This window comes from Nuphar pumila, chromosome 15, assembly GCF_984573655.1.
Source record: "Nuphar pumila chromosome 15, dmNupPumi1.hap1.1, whole genome shotgun sequence".
Lineage (NCBI taxonomy): Eukaryota > Viridiplantae > Streptophyta > Magnoliopsida > Nymphaeales > Nymphaeaceae > Nuphar > Nuphar pumila.
In genome coordinates, this window is record NC_143263.1 from 35,945,100 (window position 1) to 35,966,547 (window position 21,448).

The 21,448-nt window shown below is 37.2% G+C and overlaps 1 protein-coding gene across 1 annotated transcript; it reads right to left on the minus strand.

Annotated features, from left to right (window-relative positions):
- Nucleotides 1–20,043: 20,043 nt before the first annotated feature.
- On the minus strand, nucleotides 20,044–21,230 carry LOC149815127 (glyoxylase I 4-like). Its single transcript, XM_089989190.1, has 3 exons — nucleotides 20,861–21,230; nucleotides 20,653–20,758; nucleotides 20,044–20,524 (listed from the first exon to the last, which is right to left on the minus strand). The coding sequence occupies exons 1-3, from the start codon at nucleotides 21,013–21,015 to the stop codon at nucleotides 20,207–20,209; spliced, it is 579 nt and encodes a 192-aa protein (XP_089845316.1). The 5' UTR covers nucleotides 21,016–21,230; the 3' UTR covers nucleotides 20,044–20,206.
- Nucleotides 21,231–21,448: the final 218 nt, after the last annotated feature.

The window sequence follows — 21,448 nt, forward strand, 5'->3', positions numbered from 1 at the left end:
AGAGGCGTCATTCAAAAGCGGTAAAAAGAATTCCTAGCCCAAAGAATTCAACCCCCAATCAATCTCTCTCTCACGTGGAACGTGGAAGCATATAGTCAGATATAGTCTAAAAAAAATCCCAAGTTAGAAATGATGTCGCAAATCTCGTTATGTGGTATTTTTGAAATTCTCCAATGTGGTAAATGGGTCCTGTGCCAAGCTGAAGCCCCAGGTTCGAATCCCTCTGCCACATGGGGCTGAAGAGTTTATCTGGTAGGGGTCTGCCTAACCTCAACTTGCCTTTAAAAAGATAAATAAAAAAATAAACAAATCCTATCTTAAATCCTAAATCTTATAAAAGCACCTGGTGCCCAAAGTTACATGCTTTATTACTTTTTTTTTTTAAATATTATAAAAGCACTAGCTCATCCCTCACCTCCATGAGTCACCTTGCTTCTACCAATGGGGGCTCCGCTTGTCTGGTAGTTCAAAACCCAATGAGGTTGATGCCCACAGGATTTGAACCTATACCACCCATCTAGCCTCTTAGGTCCCATCCCCTCCCTTTGGGGTTGACAACATTGCTTGTTACCACAAATATATGATAATTGATCATTCTCTTGAAAAAGATTATAATTGTCTTTTTTTTATAAACAAAAAGTTTTTTTATCATAATCTTTCCACTTCATTTAAAAAAAAACATTTAAATAAAAAAAAAACTCTGGCCGTGTAAGAATCGGTGCCATGCTTCTCGGGGTTTGTGTGTACGGCCTGCCTTGTTGAGTGTTGACTGCTTTCTTGTCTCGAACGATCTTTGCTGTGAACGGGTCGGATCCAAAGTTGGGTACCTGGCCCACCCGAATTCTGTTTGGTAGAAAATAAGGAAAAAACTGAATAAAAATTAACTGAGATTAGAATTATCGATTTTTTTCTCGATAGCAATAGAATTATTGATTCAAACTCCATCTAGTTTGAATCCAGTTATGAGCAGCATGTAAAGTCTTCGGATTGGATAACCCACTCGGTAAAACTATGACTTGAATGAGAAGAGACACCCATTTAAGGGTGTCAATGGGTCGGGTATAATCCAATCCCAACCTGTACTGGATGTGATAAGGTCAGGGTTTGATAACAAAGGAAGAAGTCTGCCTAACTATTCCGGTCAGACCCATGCAGTCCGGTTAGCATATGGAGCATGGATTATGAAATTTCATACCAAACCCCTGTCCGACCCGAATTTCCATTAAAATTTGCAAATTTTCAATGTAAAAAATATAAAATATACATATATTATTGGGTATAGACTGGGTGTGCTTTATGTAATCCTTATCAGACCCAAGTATACTTTTTCCAATGTAAGATATAGTCGGACCCATAATAAGGGCTCAAATGCAAACATGATGAAGGCTCAAATCCATAGCCGTATCCATGTGCCATAGCTTGACAATAAGTGAAATTATAATTAGAGAAGATATTGTGAAGTGTTAGGGAACTATGCTTTGACCTACTAGATGGAAGAAACAAACACAAAAAAATAAAAAGGAGAAAGAGCAGTCACACACAAAAACAAGGATTGTTTGTTTGCCTTTGTCTTTAATTTATTTTTTTTTTGAAATATTTTAGTTATTTGATCATAATACTTTTATTTCAATGCCTCTTCCATATACGGTAATCGTATTCTACTAACAACTATAATGAAATGGTCAAAATATATCTCTTGTTTCTACCAATCAACTTTCCAACAATGGAATCAACCCGTTAAGTGCTAAAATAAAAGCCACCCAAATTTTTTTAATGTTCTTGATTATTCTGTTATTTATATAGAGAATATAGATATGGTAGATATAGAGCAGATCAATCAACTTATTGTACCTTGTTCTTGTATATAACAATCACATTGAGACTTCTTCTCTATTCCATTGAGATACACAATATAGAAGAGGATGCCTCCTTAAATAGGAGTTTACAAATTTTACATGGAGTCTATTAGTATTGTTGGATACAACAAAGAAACTACAAGAGTTGTAGTTTGATCCTACAAAAAGTCTAGGATAAAATTATAAAAATATCCTCCAAGCTTATTCAAAATTTGCCTCGGGACTTAGCGCCCCCGAACCTCCACCTTACGGGCGGGAGGTGTCATCCCCCGCAACCTCCCGCTAACTTACCATGAATAGACTAGGAAAAAAAATAATACAGCTATGCTCAAATCAGGATATGGGTCGGCCATATCGAGCCCTAATAAAATTGGGCTAGGTCGTTCTGATGTCCACCTTACCTTTCAACACCACTTCTCAAAAATAGAGAAAAATAAATGTATCAGCAAATGATAGGCCTAATTTTTCAAGTTGAAACAGATTAGCCTTACTTTAAAGATTTGATTAATAAAGATTAGGGTACGGATTAAGATAAGCAGCATTGTAAGTCTTTGTTTGCCAGTTACCTCAGGGTTTTCCATAGGACTGGCAAACGAGCTCAACAAGCCAAGCTTGGCTCGGTAAGTCTCCATCCCCACTTGAGCTCGGTTCGTGAGCTCGTCACAAGCCAAACAGAGCCCAAGGTTGTTACTAGCTGAGCTTTATGAGCCTCACAAGCTGCCTCATTTTCTTAAAAGAATCTGATTTTTACGTGTAAAACATAAGTATAATATATGCTATATATAATATATGTACAATATATATATATATATATATAATGAACTTATACGAGCCAAGCCTGCCTCAAACTCAGCTTATAAATGCGCTGGCTGGTAATTCAGCTCATCGATCCCAATTTACGAGCTGATCCAAGCTTTTTATGAGCCGAGCCAAGCTGAACAACCAACTGCTTGTCATGTTTCCCAGCCCTAGTTTTTCATATGTGAACTTTTTTTTGAAAGGCAAGCTGGGGTTAGGCAGACCCCCACTGAGGTTTTGAACCTGCAATGTCTCACCACAAGAAGACGTGCAGTAACAGCTCCTACCAAACATGTGGAGCCCCGTTGGTGTTTCATATGTGAATTTAAGGCTCAGTCCATTGCACAGAGCCAACTTGCAGCTTTCCAGACACAAATCATGTATGTTTGGCTCTGTTTGGGAGTCATTGTTGGGAGGGGCAACGAGAGTGGTGACCAAATCAGCGGATTTCGCAACATCCTCATAAGGATGTTGTTGAAGTCCACTGATTTTTAATGTGGTGCTCCCAATCGATGGAGACAATGGGGATTTAATGAATCACCCACCGTTGTTCTCAACTACAGCTCCCAAACAAAGCCTTAGTGAAGAAATTTGAGCCCCCAATACAAGACTGAATCAAGTAAAACGTTTTATGCAAATGAGACATGTGTCACATATTGGGTGAATTGGTCCTACTTACCTTAGGGATGGCAGGAGAAAGGAGAAGATACTGGAACGGGGATAAAGATTCAATTCTTCCCAAAAGAATTGTGAGCCTTTTACATTAACATTGTAACCCAATGTCCTAACATGATTCATTCTCTTATTATATCAGAAAACAACCCAAGACATATATATATATATATATATATATATATATATATATATATATATATATATATATATAAAGACTAACTAGGTTCTAAAATATGTGTGAGCAGTCACAAGACTACCACAAACTGCTGGATTCAAGAACTGAATTCAGTGTAAAAACTGGATCTAGTGTAGAATCTAGATTCAGTGTGACCGTAGGGCCTCATTTATGAAGCCCCAACGAACCACAAACATTGTGGTGGAGCCCACAACTCATGGAATTCTCAGAAACAATTGAGAATCCAAGAGCCACAATATTAGTGGTGGGCCGAACATTTATAGTTGGGTAACAACTACCCAGAGAAGGATAATTAGACACAGCCCCAACCTCTGTAAAAAAAAGAGCTTGATAAGTGTATCGAGAAAACCCCTTTGAAGCAGGCCGTTAATCAAAATCTCCAATCTCCTTCTCTTCTGTTGACTTGAAACTCACCCTCACTGTGCACACCTCGGTCTATGAAACCCAATAATGCTATCAGAGCTCGGTTTCTGGTCTGCACAGAGAATCGATGAATCACAACTCAAAGATCGACGTGGACAATATTATTGCTTGAAAATTCAAGAATCACTGGGCTCTGTCGATAGTGATGGTTGAGGAAAGCAGCTGCATAGGAGAGAGGACACCTCCGTTAAGCAGCTGCCAAAGAGAGGCAGCCTCACAGGGTCGACCGTGCCTGATGACCCTTGTTGCCAGTGTGAGGTGACGAAAGAAAAATGAAAAAAAAGAGGGTGCATACTTTGCCGGGCGACCAAGCATTATCGATCAACTCGGCCTGTCTAACAAAGCCACCAACGAGAGGTGGCATTTGCAGAGTGAAAAAAAAAGGAGGAAAGGGTCGACCAAAGGGTTTTTTCAACAGTAGTGACATCCTTGCCTACTCCTTCCGGTTCTGGCACCATAGATGCCGCATAGGCACACGCCAACACCGGACCATGCAATGTAGCCCTCCAATTGCTTTTGTCGGGTTTGTCAGCGATTGGCAAAAGAAGAAGCAAGAAAGGAGGAAAGAGAATGGTGATGGAGTCAGTGGGAGAAACAGTGAAGTTGTACAAGCTAAAGCAGACGTTGTCGAGGCACAAGACGATAATATTGAGCGTCAAGTTCTCCGATGACAGCATGCTGTTGGGCAGCTCCACCACCGGCAAGACGGTGCACATCTAGTTGTCATCTGATGAGTCCCTCCTCTAGAAGTTCGTCGACCACGCCGAGGGCATCTTTGACTTCGCCTGGTCAGTGGACTCTAGCTATGTTTGCACAACCTTCGATGACCACTCTGTCAAGGTCTGGGACATCTAGAAGGCCATGCCCGAGTTAGATAGTAGTATTTTTTTATATAGCTAGTTCTTAAATTTAATTTACATCAATTTTCATTTTTTATCAAAATTAATTAGTTAATTTTATTAGGCATAAACTAGCATAATTTAAAATTAGATTAGAAAAAAATAGTTTAGCTGATTTCCTTTTATTTATTGCATTATCATTTTTTTAGCATACTTAATCGTGATTTTCTTTTAATCCTTGTTGTAGTTATTTTAGTTAGATTCAGTTCTTTATTACTTCCAACATTTATTATTCAATTTAGGTTTATGTTAAAACATTTTATGCAAATGAGACAGGTGTCACATATTGCGTGAATTGGTCCTACTTACCTTAGGGATGGCGGGAGAAAGGAGAAGGTACTTGAACGAGGATAAAGATCCAATTCTTCCTAAAGAATTGTGAGCTTTTTACATTAACATTGTAACCCAATGTTCTACACAATCCATTCTCTCATTGTATCAAAAAACCACCCAAGACATTTTGATATATATATATGTATATATATATATATACATAAAGACTTGAACTGGGTTCTAGAATATGTGTGAGCCATCACAAGACTACCACAAACTCTTGGATTCAAGAACTGGATTTAGTGTAAAAACTGGATCTAGTGTAGGATCTAGATTCAGTGTGACCATAAGGTCTCATTTATGAAACCCCAAGGAACCACAAACGTTGTGGTGGAGCCCACAACTCATGAAATTCTCAGAAACAATTGGGAATCCAAGAGCCACAATATTAGTGATGGGCCAGACATTTATAGTTGGGTAACAACTACCTAGGGGAGGATAATTAGACCCAGACCCAACCTTTGTAGGAAAAAGAGCTCGATAACTGTATCAAGGAAACCCCTCTGAAGTAGGCCATTAATCAAAATCTTCAATCCCCTTTTTCTTTATCGACTTGAAGCTCACCCTCACTGCGCACACCTCAGCCTATGAAACCCAACAGTGGTATCAGAGCTCAGTTTCTGTTTTGCACAAAGAATCGATGAGTCACAACTTGAAGATTGATGTAGATAGTGTCATTGCTGAAAAATCCAAACCATCTGTTGAGGAGAGAGGACACCTCCATTGGGCAATTGTCGAAGAGAGGCAGCCACACAGGGTCGACTGTGTCTGATGACCCTTACTGTCAGTGTAAGGCTTCGAAAGAAAATTAAAAAAAAAGTGGGTGCATACTTTGTCGTATGACCAAGCATTATCGATCAACTCGGTCTGTCTAACAAAGCCACCAACGAGAGGTGGCATTTACAGAGTGAAAAAATCAGAATAAAGGGTTGACCAAGGGGTTTTCTCAATGTTAGTGACCTACCTGCCTAGTTCTCCTTTCAATTCTGGCACCATAGATGCCACATAGGCATGCGCCGACACTGGACCATGCAATGTACCCCTCAAACTGCTTTCCTTCCTTCTTGTTTATTCTTTTGTCAACGATTGGCAAAAGAATAAACAAGAAGGAAGGAAAGAGAATGGTGACGGAGTTAGTGGGAGAAACAATGAAGTAGTACAAGGTAAAATAGATGTTGTCGAGGCACAAGAGGGCGATATTAAGCGTCAAGTTCTCTGAATATGGCACACAGCTAAGCTCTTCCACCAACAAGATGATGCACATCAGGTTGTCGTCTGATAGGTCCCTCCTCCAGAAGCTCGCCGACCACACCGAGGGCATCTCCGACTTCGCCTGGTCGACCGACTCTAGCTATGTTTGCATAACCTTCGACGACTGCTTTGTCGAGGTCTTGAACAACTAGAAGGCCATGCTCGTTGATTATGCATAAGTTTTGCATTTTATTCATTCTTTTTTATGCATGATTTATAAAAAAATTGCATCAAAAACTCATTCTTATCGGTAATTTTGAGAAACTGCTTTAAATTAAAAATAAAGAAAAAATCACATATTTCAAGTTCTTTCGTGCATTTTTCAGTGTTTTGTTTTGTTTAGAACTTTTTAATTCTTAGTCTAATTAGTTTATAAGTGTTTAATTAGTATTTTATTCGGTTTAGAAGAGTCCTTTTTGTAAAACACATTTTTTTTCAGAAGTACTATTTTGAAATTTTGAAAATAAATTAAAGTTTTCTTAAAAAGACATGTAACCTAATTTTTTTAGTATAAATAGTATGTTTTCAGCCATGGAACACGTTTTTCCCTCTTGAGAAAATGAATGCCTCTTCTCTTCTCTTCCTCCTTTTTCTCATTCTCAATCGATTCTCTCTCGTTCTCTTCCTTTCTCCCCCATTTTCGTCTTGCTTCTAACCTTTTTCTAGAGTCGATTCTTCTTACCCCCTCTCGACGGAGGCACGTGCAGCTCAAAGATAAGACTACTTTCTTCTTCTCAACTCCTCTTTCAAAAATGGATCAAAAGGTACGTTTCTTCTCCCCCACCTCTCCGTAGTTTTGTAGTTTTAGTTCCTGCGTACATACATCATATCATTGCATATACTTTATTTGATCATTGCATATTTAGTGCATATAGCAAGGTTTTAAAACTCGTCGAATCAACTTGGTGACTTGGCTCAGCTCGGACCTCCAGCGAGTCAACTTGACAAGGTAAACTCGGTTTCTGAAGACTCGGCTACGACTCGGCCGAGTCACGAGTCGTACTGGACTCAGGCAAGTTCTGAACACTTTCAGCTTGACAAAACTCGGGCGCTAGATCGCTTGGACTCGTGAGACTCAAACCGAGTCACGAGTCACAAAGAATCGGACGGTTCATGATAATGGCATGTTTAAAAAAAATTTGTTTTACCTTTTAACTAAAACCCTTTAGGGTCTTCACTATTCAAGCCTTGACAGAAGAGAAGGAGAAGGTGCGGTGCAGCTGCAGCTCCGGCCATCCGACGAGAACTCTGGCGCGAACAGTGACGCCGGCAAGGAGTTTTTGGCATGAACAGTAACTCCGATAAAGGTACGTCATGCTTTTTTTTTGCGTTTTGTATTTTCAGTTTTTTGACGGTGAACAGCAAGGCGTCGCTGCAACTCCAGCCCTCCTGCAGTAGCACACCGATAGCAAGACCACCACCAAGATCAAGACCAACACGTCGCCCACCACGATGGCAACGATGGTGTCCGTGCTCAGCCCGCCTTTGGCCTTGGCCTTCATCCCCAACCCCCACCTGAGTCAGGCATCGGGGTCAGGTTGGAAGTTGCAACGTTCTGCTACAAAGGCGCTACCTTGGCGGTGAAAAAGTAGAGCGGGAACGGCAGGCCCTGGCGGGCCCCGGTTGCAGAGGCTGACATTGCTTGAGCGTCATGAGGCAGGTGAGGTTGAGGAACCCGCTCGGGATCCCGCTTCGAAGGTTGTTGTCAGAGAGGTCGATCCTCAGAAGGTGGGTCAGTGACGAGATGTCTCCAGGGATCTCACCGAAGAGCTCGTTGTCTGAGACGTACACGAGCTTGAGGTTGGTGCAGGCGGATAGCGGAGAGAGGGAACCGCTGAGATGGTTGTTGTGCAAGTTTAGGAAGTGGAGTTGGTCTAAGAGACGAAGGGAGACGATGGGGCCTCAAAAATTGAGGGAAGGGAGGGATAGGGTGGTGACCCTCCCGCCGGTGCACCAAACTCCCTTCCACGAGTCTGAGCAAGCGTCGCCTGTCATCCAGTTGAGCCTGAGGTTGCTGTGGGCATCCATCCGCGACATGAAACCGATGAGGCTCTTTGTGTCATTATTGGCGGTGGTGATGGTCACGGTGAGGAACGATAGAAAGAAGAGAACAAAGGCGAGCAAGGAAGAGGAGGAGATGGTGGGTGACAATGCCATTAGTGTAGCAGTGGAGAAAGGATTGGTTTGCTTTTTGTTTGTTAGAAATAGGAGGGTACCATGATTCGATGGCATGCTTCTTCCAATCATTTTGCTCTCTCTCCTCTCTTAAAGGCGAACGAAACAAAAAGAGAGACTTGTTTCTCTTTTGCTTTTACCCTTTTACGGCGTGAACAACGATTGGTGGTATGTACATAGGGTTAGTGGCCAAGGAACTCCCATCACCAAAAGTGGGAAGAAATGACATAAAACATATTATAATCCATTGATTTCCTTCCTATCTACTTTCCGATGACTTGAGTCGTCTCCAACAAAGGGCATTTATTTTTTTAGTTCTTTCAATAATTACTGTGTGTAATCTACTAACCGTACATTGTATTTATATTTTTAACTTTTCAAATTTAACTTTTATATGTTTTTAACGTTTTAAATTTTTATTTTTATTTTTTAACAGTTATAAATTTATCAAATCATCAAAAAAATGTCACAAGAAGGATCTTCAAGGACTCCAACAACATTCACTAAAGGAAAGGACCCTGTGTGAGATTTTGGGTTACCTCTTGATAAGAAAAAAAAGAGAGTACAATGTACTTGGTGTAAAAAAAAGATGAGTGTGGCATTAATAGACTTAAGTATAATCTTGCTGGCATTAAAGGAGAGGTCGAACCATGCGACAAAGTTGAAGAATCTGTAAGGAAAAAAATTCGTAAGAATTTGGAGTCATTTAAGGAACACAAATTATATAAGAAAAATACTGTAAATGAAATTGGTTCCTTTGTCGAAGTAAATGATAATGATATGGACTTGTCAAATGAAAGTGATGAGTCTACTGAGAAAAGATATATAAAAGAAAAAAATTTGATGAATGATACCCAAAAGCATAATCTTGATGCTTTTGTTCAAGTGAAAGCAGGGTCTCAATCAATAAAACAACTTGGAATAAAAGCAATTTTGGATAGAAAAGCTAGAGATCGGTTATGTTCAACTATTGCGAGATTTTTTTATCATTCAGCCATTCCTTTCAACACAGTCAATTCTCCTTACTTTACGAAGATGATTGAAGTTTGTTCCTCAGTAGGAATGGGATTGAAGCCGCCTTCTACATCTGAGATTTTTGGAAGATTATTACATGAAGAAATTAAAAAAATTGATGATTATTTCAAAGAATACAAAGAGTCTTGGGCTAAAATGGGTTGTTCTATTATGGCCGATGGTTGGAAAGATGCAACACAAAAGACATTGATAATTTTTTTGGTTCATTGTCGAAGGGGCATTTACTTCTTGAAATCAGTTGATGCAACAAGTATCGTGAAGAATCGAGAAAATTTAATAAAATTATTTGATGAAGTGGTGGAAACAGTAGGTGCAGAGCATGTTGTTCAGGTATATCATTTTGTTCTTTTGTAATTTTCTATTGAACATTGATATTTATAATTTGTCTAGTATGTTAATAATGTTTTGAAATTAAAAAATGGCAGATAATCACAAATAATGCAGCCAACTATCAAGCAACTGAAAAGATGTTGGAGGATAGGAGGAAAATCATATTTTGGAATCCTTGTGCAGCTCATTGCATAGATCTCATGCTTGAAGAGTTGTCTAAGATAAAAAGCATAGCTGGATGTCTGGGAAAAGGAAAAAGAATCACGAAGTTCATTTACAATCATACTTTTGTTTTGAACCTAATGAGGACTCAATTTTCCAATAAGAAAGAAATTCTAAGACTGGTTACTACAAGATTTGCCACTAATTTTATCGTGCTTCAATCTTTGCTAGAACATCGAAGTGGTCTTAGAAAAATGATAGCATCAGATGAATGGAACAATTTAAAATATTTATCATATGCTGAGGGGAAAGAGATGAAGGATATTATATTAAATAGTAATTTTTAGAGAGTCATAGAATTAACTGTTAAAACTATAGAACCTCTAGTCAAAGTTTTAAGAATGGTCGATGGAGAAGAAAATCCTACAATAGGTTATCTTTATGAAGCTATGGATAGAGCCAAAGAGGCTATAAAAGAAATTCATGACAATGAGGAGAAAAAATACAAACCTTATTGGAAAATAATTGACAATCGTAGGAAAAATCAACTTTATCACCCTCTTCATGCAGCAACATACTATCTCAATCCCAAATACCACTATAGTACACAATTTTCTAAGGTATGTATTTGTTTATATCTTTTTATTAATTATTTTAAATTTTGAATATGAACTTTCTTTTATCAATTATCATTTTAATGTATTTGATTATTTGCACTATTTTATGCAATTCACAAAGCATACTGAAGTAAGGCGTGGTTTAATTAAATATATTGAGAAGTTGAAGCCAAATATTTCACCTAGAGTAAGAGCATGCAAGCAACTTGAGTTATTTGAAGGCGCAAGTGCAGATTTTGATACTTCTATAGCTATTATGACTAGAGATGACCACAAGTCAGGTGATAAATCTTTAACACTATATATTGTGTTGTGCAAAAGGATATTTCTTTAATCAACTTTACATTTTTTTGTATTTTGGCTTTATGCAGCAATGTGGTGAAAAATGCATGGAATATGTACCTCCGATCTCAAAAAAATTGTGATTCGTATACTTAGTCAAACATGTTCTTCATCAGGATGTGAACAAAATTGGAGTACTTTAGACCAAATTCACACTAAGAGAAGGAATAGATTGGCTCAAAGGAAACTTAATGACTTAGTGTTTGTCTATTATAATTTAGGTCTGAGAGAAAAGCAATTAAAGAGAACACGTCTTGACCCAATTTCTTTGGACAATATATATTAGCAAACACCAATGGATGAATGGGTCATGCAAGAAGGAGTTTTAGATGGAGATGAGGTAAAACCGTAAAAGTTTGTTTGATATTTTAACTTGATTAAAATTCTTTCAATTTAAATTTTTGTCTTTCTCTATTGCATGCTTAAGAATGTGTCATATTTTATTGAATGAAGGATTTTTTAAGGGACTTGAAGATGGAAGTTGAAAACAATGAAGAAGCTAATCTTATTGATGATGAAGGTGGTGATGGAGTTAAAGATGAAAATGTAACCACTAGTACTCCAATTCAGCCATTAATTTCTACTTTCAACTCAAGAATTGATTCAAATGAAGTTATAAATAATAACACTTTGCCTCTATTTGAGATTTGACTCTTGACTTGAGATATCATATTTTGCAAAAGTGGATGAATTGCAGATGTTTGAAATTTGATTTTTTGGGTATTAATTTGGTGATAGACTTTGTCATTGTGTTACGATTATTAATTTTATACTTATAAACTTTGTAATTGTGTTATATGGCCATGGGTCTTATGCTTTATACTTTATATTTCTTACTTGTAAAGTTGTACTAGATTATGGTGAATGGTTTACAACTTTACTCAACATCTTTAGCTTATCATGTGATGATTTCTAAATTTTTAATATATTAAGAGTTGGTACATAAAAAATTATAATTGTTGTCACTCATTAAATTTACAGATTACATATGATACAATACGAGTACAAATTGTAGTGAAAACTGAAAAAAAAGTTGATTGTTGAAATACATTGCAGATTGCTCAAGTATGGTTATCTTTATTTTAGTTTTTACTCTTACTCATGTAAGTTTTTAACTTAACTTTACTTTAGGGCTTGTTTCTATTAAAATATTGAATTATTGTTTTGCATGATTGCTCAATTTCTTGCTATTAGATGAGTAATTATAAGTTAGATATAGTTTTACTTGATGTTATTTTACTTATTAATCAATTAAACTAGTAATTAAGTCATTCTACAAACCTTTATATGTTTAAATGATAATTTATATATTATTTTTCTTTTAAAATCAAAAGTTAACAAAACCCGGTCCGAGTCACCGAGTTGACTCGCCAAGTCACGGGTCAATAAAGAACGAGTCGAGTCCCGAGTCACTGAGTTTTAAAACCTTGGCATATAGATTAGATTAGTTTTTTTTATATCTAAAAATATAAAAAAAAATATATAGATAGTTTAGTGTAGTCATTTTTCTCGATTTGTATGCCAAGTTAGATAATAGTATTTTTTATATAATTAATTCATAATTTTAAATTCACGTCAACTATTGTTTTTATCAGAATTAATTAGTTACTTTCATTAGACATAAATTAGTTTAATTAAAATTTAGTTTAGATTTAATCATGTTAGCCGATTAGGGTTTCTTGTTTTAGCTTCGCTTCTTTTCAATATTAGATTATTAGATTTTGTTTTTTTATACATGTATTTACGTTCATTAGGTGAATTTATATTCAGTTAGATCACGTTCTTATATTAGTTTAGTAAATTTAATTGTGTTAATTAGTTTTTGCTTAAATTATTGTCAATCTAGATAATCGATAGTTAAAGTAGATTAGAATAATTAGATTTTTTTATTCAACAGATTTTAAGAGAGCATGTGATTTGCTCTTCTTTATCAATTATTCATGTTATTTTAATTCTAGCATGTATTTGTTTTATTTAATTTATAAAATAATGTTAATCATAATTATCATTTTTAATTAAATTTTTTTATTTTTACCCAATTTTTGTTCTTTCTTAATTTTTTTTATAGTGTAGAATGTTTTTTTAATCATGTTTTGCTTAGAGTAATTCTTAATTAATTTTAGTTAGTTTAGATCATAGTCAATTCACGTTAACCACTTTAGACTTATTTTTTTATTTATCATGCATTTTTAGTTAAATGAATAGATAGCCAATTTTTGCTTATTTCATTTGATTATTGAATAACTTAGGTTAATTTTTACTTTACTATTTTATTGATTAATTTTGAAAATTCAGACCACATATAGTTCTTGTTGGATTCATTTAGTCTTTTAGTTATTTTCTTTCTTGTTAATTAGTTGATTAATTTGTTTAGTTTGTTTTCATTTAGTTACATTAATTCTTAGTGTTAAGTAGTTAGTTTGATTGTTAGTTTCATAATTGGTTAGTAGTTGATTAATTTCTTGATTGTTAGTTAGTTAGTTTTGCTATTTTGTCTTTTAATGAAGTAGTTGTTATATGTAATTAGTTGTTATAGGTTAGTTATATTCTTGTTTTTGTGATTTTCGCCTAAACTAATATTAGATTTTTGTTTAGTTTCCCTGTGTTTTGTTCTTGTTTTGTGATTTTGTTTTGCAAGGAAGCGGTTAAACATGCGGTGAGCCCTCAAATGAGCTCCCAAAGATCTTCTGAGGTCCCCAAAAGGCTCCCCAAAAAGACCCTTTGAGCTCCTCGGGAAGACCTCAGAAGAAAGAAAACCAGCTAAAGCATAGAAGAAGAAATGAAGGACTAGAAGCTCAAGCACTAAAGACCTTGTTTTTCTTTTCTTTTAGATTAAGTTTATTTATTTTATTCATTTAAACTTGTAAAAGGCCTGCAACTAATTATTATTTGTTTAAGTCCTCCGCAGAGGGTCATACTCTCATTTGATTAGTTAATTAAATGTTTTTATTTTTAAGGCAATAAAGAGTAGATTTCTGTGGAATACAAAGTTTTTTTTCATTCCCTACGTTCGGCTCAGATTCACCACTAGTGTGAGCCAGTTTTTATTATTCGGTGTCTCGCTTGAATAAATCATTTTTATCAAAAAAAATCTTTTAAAATTTTATTTTATAAAACTTACACCACCCGTCAAGATGTTGCAGGGCCACTCCAACTGCAATCCCCAGTCCAACATGATAGTCTCTAGTTCTTTCAACAAGACTATCAGACTCTAGGATGTCAAGACTGGCATGTACTTCAAGATCCTCGTCGCCTATTCTGATCCCATTACCACCGTCAACTTCAACCATGATGAGGGAGTCATATCAAGCAGCTACGATGACCTCTACCATATATGGGACTCCTCCAATGGCCACTGCATAAAGACCCTGATCTACTTGTTCTACCACTCAGGGACTGGGCAAGGGAGGTCGTCAGGAGCCGTGAGGGTCATCAATGAGTGGTACTCCAACGAGGGAAATAGAGGAAGGGTGGTGGACCTGGACACGGTGGGCGAGATGCAGAGGCTTGTGATCCTCAAGCAGATAGGGGAGGAACGAGGCTTCAAAAGGTTCATTCTTCTAAAGCAGTCTCTACCTTCCCTAGTGGGTGGAGCAGCCAAAGATGGTGAAGATACCACCACCGAATGGGCAACCCCTGCAGCCCGCCGAACAAGCGGTTGCCAAAAACTGCAGTGGCGACCGCAGAGGAAACAACAAAGGAAAAGGGGGCAGCTGTTGCCACTCCCTCTTCCCTCTCGTAAAAGGGGGAAACCCTATCTGGGCTCCCTTTTATGAGAGAGAGTGCAAAAAGAAAAAAAGGGGAAAAGAAAATAATGAAAAGGAAAAAAAAAAGAAAAAGTAAAAAGGAAAACGAGGGTTTTTGAGTAATTTTATGTAATTACCCTTGATCTTTTCAATTTATTTCTCCTATGCCCTTCTATTTTATCAAACAATGAATTATTTTCTAGAAAATTTTAAAAACAAACATGTTCTCTGAAAAACACATAAGACAAAGTTATATTTGAACAATCTCTTAACTTTCTAAAATTATAGAAAATCACATGAGCTTTTTTGTTTAACTCAGAAATTTCTAAATATTTTGTTCCAGTGTTCTGATTTGTTGAACTACCTCTTGACTTTTCTAATTTTACAGAAAAGTATTTTTTGCTTGTGGAATACCCCTCAGAGTTTTATCCAAACATGTTTGGATCTGGATTGGATCAAGTCGGTACAAGTAGTTTCTTATAAACTTAGTTGGATCTAGTAAAATTTTTTAGACCTAGTTATGATCTCTTTTGGATCTCTACCCTGGAATGGAAGAGAAATTTTTAATATGTATATATTTTTGAATCCTGAAATACTAATGTAATTGCATAGTGATTTTGATATAGTATATACTTTTGTTCATGTTCAGATCCTATTATATATAGATCTAAATCTACTGTGGTTTAGTATTAATCCAGTTTTTATGATGGATCAAGTTTAATTGAACTATGATATATTAGATCTGATGTTTGGATCAATATTGGATATGATCAGTATTAAATAAGATGTTTATATCTAGTAAGGTGATATAGACCTAGTTGGATCCAGTAAAATATTTTGGATCTGGTTGAACCTGTATGGATTCAATTGAATGAGTTTAGATCGTGTTGAATGAGATTAGATAAAGTATAATGTTGTGAATCCAGATTTGATCCAAAGATGGATCTAAAAATATACTGATAGATATGGGATATAGATCCAGATTTGATTTGGAGTTTATGTTAGAGTCAGAGAGGATAATGCGAATATATTGGATATAGATGTAGATTTGCTCAAGGTTTTATGATGGATCTGAATAGTATCTAGCAATATATTTAAACCTAATAATATATTTTATATGGGTCCTGGTTTGACCCAGATAGATCTAGATAAGTACAATGTTAGATGTGTGGTGTGGATTCATTTAAATTTTTAATATGGATCATGTTGTACTTGATGAATAACAACTCAAGTCAGATTTTGATATATACTTTTTAGTGGATTCGATAATATATTTGAACTTCTATGTAGGCATACTTATTTTTTTTATTGTCTTTATCATATGATTAAAGCCTTGAACTTAGCTTATCATATTTGGCATATCTAAATGGTAATATAATAACTCTCATTGGATATGGATCTGGTGTATATCCAAATTAAATTTGGATATAAGGACTTCAATTTAATTACTTTTACATACTGCTTAAATGCAATGCACTGAAAAAGTAGCAGTTGAATTATATTTTTACACATGCATGTGGATATATTTATTTGTATATGATAATAAATAATCATCATAAATAATGCTTCCTATGGTATGCTTGTATGAATGCATGAAAAGATATTTTTTATGCGTTAGAAGCGTGTGCATGGTATGCAACATAGTGATATTCATATTACATGGTTATTCGTTAAATATATTGATTCAAGATGATCATGTGGTAGTTAACCTGATGAGAATTTAAATATGTGATGATGATGCACATGGATAGTAAGAGTATTTGACTATGGTGAAATTTTTAAAAGTGAAAGTATTTGCTATATTTGACAAATCATGTTTTACCATGGATCTAAGAATTGATAAAATTCATAGTACTCCACTAATGTGAATGAAGACATAATAATGTCCTATCATATAGTCATAGAAGACTCATAAGAACCCCATAGACTAACTAAGAAAGTAAAATTCTAATATGATATTGCACATTAAGGGTTATTATTTAAAATATGATATTATGAGAAACCTATATGGTCATATAAAATTATTGCATGCAAGAAAAATATCATGGCTAAACCATACTATATGTGGAAAGTATCATGATTCATATGATGATAAAAAAACCATATGACTATGTAGAAATAACCCATAACATGTGTAAAAAATATTATAATTGAAAACGAAGCAAATTCACGTGACTATATGAGAAATAACTAATAGCATGTGTGAAAACCTCATACTTGAATATGAATGATGAAAAGTTTCACGTAACTATGAAGAAAATAACTCATAACATGTTAAATACCTTATACTTGAAATTGAATGATGAAAAAATACATATGATTATGTAGAAAATAACCTCTAACATGTGAGAAAAATATCATAAATAACCTAAGGAATTGTGCAAGTTTATTCAATGTCTATTTTATCATAAAGTGCTATATATGATATATGATGCACCGATTGTGATATAATATAGGTGTTCACCCCATATGGCCAAGTGAGAGATACTGGATTCAACATAGAAACTAGATTCAATGTATGATTCAATTTCAATATAATCATAGGGTCTCACGTATGGAATCATGAGGGATCACAAACATTGTGGTGAAGCCCATAACTCATAGGATTCTAAAAAATAATTGAAAATGCAAGAGCCACAATTTTAGTTAGACTGTTCTGTAAGAAAAGCTGGGTCTCTCGTCCCCATGCTCATGTAACTAACTCCTTACTCTCTCTTGTTGGCTTAGTGATGCAGGAGCGGGAGCTAGTCACTACCAAGTCTAGAGGATCTATTTTTATTATTTGGTTTTTTTATATTTACATAGTTTATGATTATATTTTAAATTTTATTTAATATTGAATCTATCTCATATTCATATTGATTTTTAGAATCATGTTAGATCTATCTTAGATTCATAATATTAATAAGGTTTTTAGGGTCTTCCTTTTTTTATTATATATATATTCATTATAGAGACAAAAAAGAGGAAATGAATGAATTCTGAAATACTTTTTGTTTTTTCTTACGAATGGGAGATCGCTTGTGTGGCAGGAGTGATTAATACACGTCACCTTGTGTTGGGACGTTGCAAGTTCAAATCCCTATGATATAATTGTATAACTGAAAGTTTTTAGTTATTTGTTATGTTTTTGTAATTATTTTTGTTTTTTTTATAGTTCATAGATTCATAACTGCCCTGAGGTGCCGATTCATGCAAGGTTCAAGAGCTATCCTCCTGTGCACTGCATCATCTTTCGACTTGCAGAGCCTATTTCATAACTTCGAACCAGCTCTTGCATGTCGAGTCATGAGCAGCTGGTCACAGTTTTCAATCTTTTTTTTTTAAGATGAAGAATCCTCACCGAGAACTGAGTCAGTTAATGGGCATCGATACCTAAGCTCTTACAGAATTTGGATCAGGTGCAATCACATCGCACAAAGTGCATGTGCTGTTGCACCTTTCCACCACCATCCATCAGTTGTTGGGTCCCACAGCTCACAGGCTGTGTAAGAAAAATGAGTACAGCGGCACATATACTTTTTGCAATGTGATTGCACCTGATCCAGCCTCGCTCTTGCAAAGCCTACCAGTTGATTCGAAACTGGGACGAAGAGGTCAGCACTCTCTCTCCGCCACCTGGGGCATCGGTGCCCAGCTTTAATGGCGGATAAGGATGAAGTTAGGTGTGGGGTCGTGTCACCTATACAATTGAAATGGACACGTCAAGAGAAATCCGTAAGCCATACATAAATGAAATGAATCCGAAGTGGAGAGAAGATCTTTCTAGATGCCAATGTTGAGTTGTACCCCACACCCCCGGTCTTGTTACCCCACACGCAAAAGATACCCTCAACTTGTACACATTGTCAGCTGCTCCAAGAAACATGCCAATTCAGTCCATGTCTGCTTTTGAGTGGGCCAAGCCTCCCAAGGTGAGTTTAGACCAAGGCGCTAAGCCCATCCAGGCCGAGCCAACGGATGGTCTGACCCAAGACTTGGATCAGGACTATGGCCCATGGGTGGCGCCTAAGCCTATAGGTAACGAGGATGTGCCACGTGCTTATGAGATAATACCACAGCAAGTGGGAGGAATCCACACTCAAGGAAGAAAGATGGGTGGCAATTTTCAGCAGGAGCATTTAGGTTGTTAAAGGGTACTTTGAATTATAAATTGTTGATTAAAGCCTTGTCATTCAACTCGATCAAATAATCAACAACGGCTATCCGATTTATAACCGCAGCAAAGCTCCTAACTTGGAGGTCAAATCACCACCTCTTTCTCTCTCACACACATTAACAACTACATAATTTAGAAATGCAGCAAGCTTCCTACCTTGGGTAAAATAAAAACAGACCACCACCCTCACCCCCGCCTTCTCTCTCTCATTAACAACTCTATTCAATTCCACAACTACACAATTTGGAAATGCAGCAAGCTTCCTACCTTGGGTAAAATAAAAATAGACCACCACCACCCTTAACCCCCTTCTCTCTCTCATTAACAACTCCATTCAATTTAGAAATGCAGCAAGCCTCTTATCTTGGGTAAAACAGACCGCCACTCTCTCTCTCTCTCTAAACATGGTACATCCCATCTTCTTGGTACAGGGCCCTTCCCTACTCTCTCTCTCTCTCTCACATACACAACACACACACACACACACTCTCAACATGGTCCGTCCCATCTTCTTGGTACAGGGTTCTTCCCTACTCTCTCCCCTACTCTCTCTCTCTCTCTCTCACACACACACACACACACATACACAACACACACACACACTCAACATGGTCCATCCCATCTTCTTGGTACAGGGTTCTTCCCTACTCTCTCTCTCTCAACATGGTCCATCCCATCTTCTAACACGGCAGAAACAAGGAAGTTGTACTTCTTCTAACACCTATGCTAACACAATGCCAAGTGCTAGAATTGGAGCAAACCCTCAATTTGTGGGTCAACATCAGGCCCTCCTGTTCCCTTCCATCTCTCAAAATAGTCCAATCCCATCCTCTCGGTACACGAGAAACACGAAAGTTGTACCTCATATTAATCCCTTTACCAAACCCTCAGGCCCCGCTCAAATTAAAGAGGCACGACACGAGACTCCTCTGGACATACAAACAATTACAAGGGTACGGACGTTGGGATCTGTCTCTTTCTCTCTGCTGCCAACCTTTCATGTTAGGCTATGCACCATCGATCAATCCAAATAAAATAAAACAATAAAGGAAAGAAAACTTCCATTTATTTTATTGCCTTTGATTGTAAAGATACAAAAATAACAACAAACAAGAACCCTACAAAGTTTCCGAACCAAGGGGGGGAAATGAGAGCAATTATTCTCATATTGTATATGACTACAACTGCCCTCAGGGCAAATTACCAAACTCAAGTATACGCCATGTCATTAGCCGAAGGAACCGAGAGACGCTGCACCATTGCAGCTACCTGCTGCTGGTGTTGAACCTTCTTCATCTGCTGTTGAAGTTGCTGTTGCTTCGCCATGTTCACCCTGGAGCAGGCGGTGATGCCTCCCACCAGCGGCACCACCGGCAGGTTGTCGCAGTTGCAGATCTCGATCATGAACCCGTCAGGGTCGTGGAAGAACAGCTGCTCCACGTAGATCCCCCCGTCCTCCACCATGCTCTGCACGTAATCGATCACCATCTCCTTCAGCTTCCTCTCCACCGCCCCCATGCTCTCACACTTCCCACCACATGAGATTAATTAGTAGAACTCGAAGCCCACCATTATTTCTTGATCTTAAAAGAGAAAACGCGATGATCTTTTGGTCACAAATTCGAGAACCCAAAGTAATCATGAGCGGAATTTACCTGAAAGGAGATATGGTTGTCTTTGGGGTTGATCTCGGTCTTCTTTGGCAGGCTTTCCGGGTCCTCCGCTTGGAGCAAATGAATGCCGATTCCGTAGTTGAAAAGCCTAACGACCATATACAGAAATAAACCCAACATTTTTCATCCAGAAGAGATGATGGAAATACGTACTCTTTGATTGATTTATATGGAGGAGAAAACTAGTTACCACGCGCCATCGAAATCGAAGGATCCCGGCCTTCGGACGGGTATGAATCCGAGAACGTTCTGGTAGAAATCGATCGATTCTTCAACGGATTTGCATACGAGGGAAATATGGTTCAGGGAGGTGAGAGGCAAAACACCGCCTGATTTGTTCACCATTTTCTCCTCTGTTTCTTTCTCTCTCTCTATATACGAACAGGGGAATCAAACCAACCAACCGAGGAACGATTCAAACGCCGGAAACAGAAGCCGAAAAACAGAGAAACGAGAACCCAATTTGGATTTGGGTTTCACCTTCCGATTGTGATCAAGGAATGGCGAAGGGGCAAAAGAAAAGCCGGAGAAAGAGGAAGAGAGAGAATGGAGGGAAGCCGCAATTTGTTAGGGAAGGCGTCGCGATTTTTATAGGCGCTGTGGATAGACGGTATCACCGCCACGTGTCAGTTGTGTACGAAACGTGACAGATAGCAACGTGGAACCTAGTCATTCGTGACTAGTCGATTGACGCATATAAGGCTCAAAGAAGGTTATATGTTCTCCGAACAAAGCAGATAGCTACATCTCATGTTCGGGGTCTCAAAGAGCACCACGT

Bases quoted from the DNA above. Each gene is read 5' to 3' on its own strand.
- LOC149815127 (XM_089989190.1), bottom strand. From the start codon at position 21,015: ATGGTGAACAAATCAGGCGGTGTTTTGCCTCTCACCTCCCTGAACCAT. The intron at 20,759-20,860 runs GTAACTAGTTTT...TATGGTCGTTAG, and splicing joins TTCGATTTCGATGGCGCGTG to GCTTTTCAACTACGGAATCG. The intron at 20,525-20,652 runs GTAAATTCCGCT...TGTGGTGGGAAG, and splicing joins ACAACCATATCTCCTTTCAG to TGTGAGAGCATGGGGGCGGT.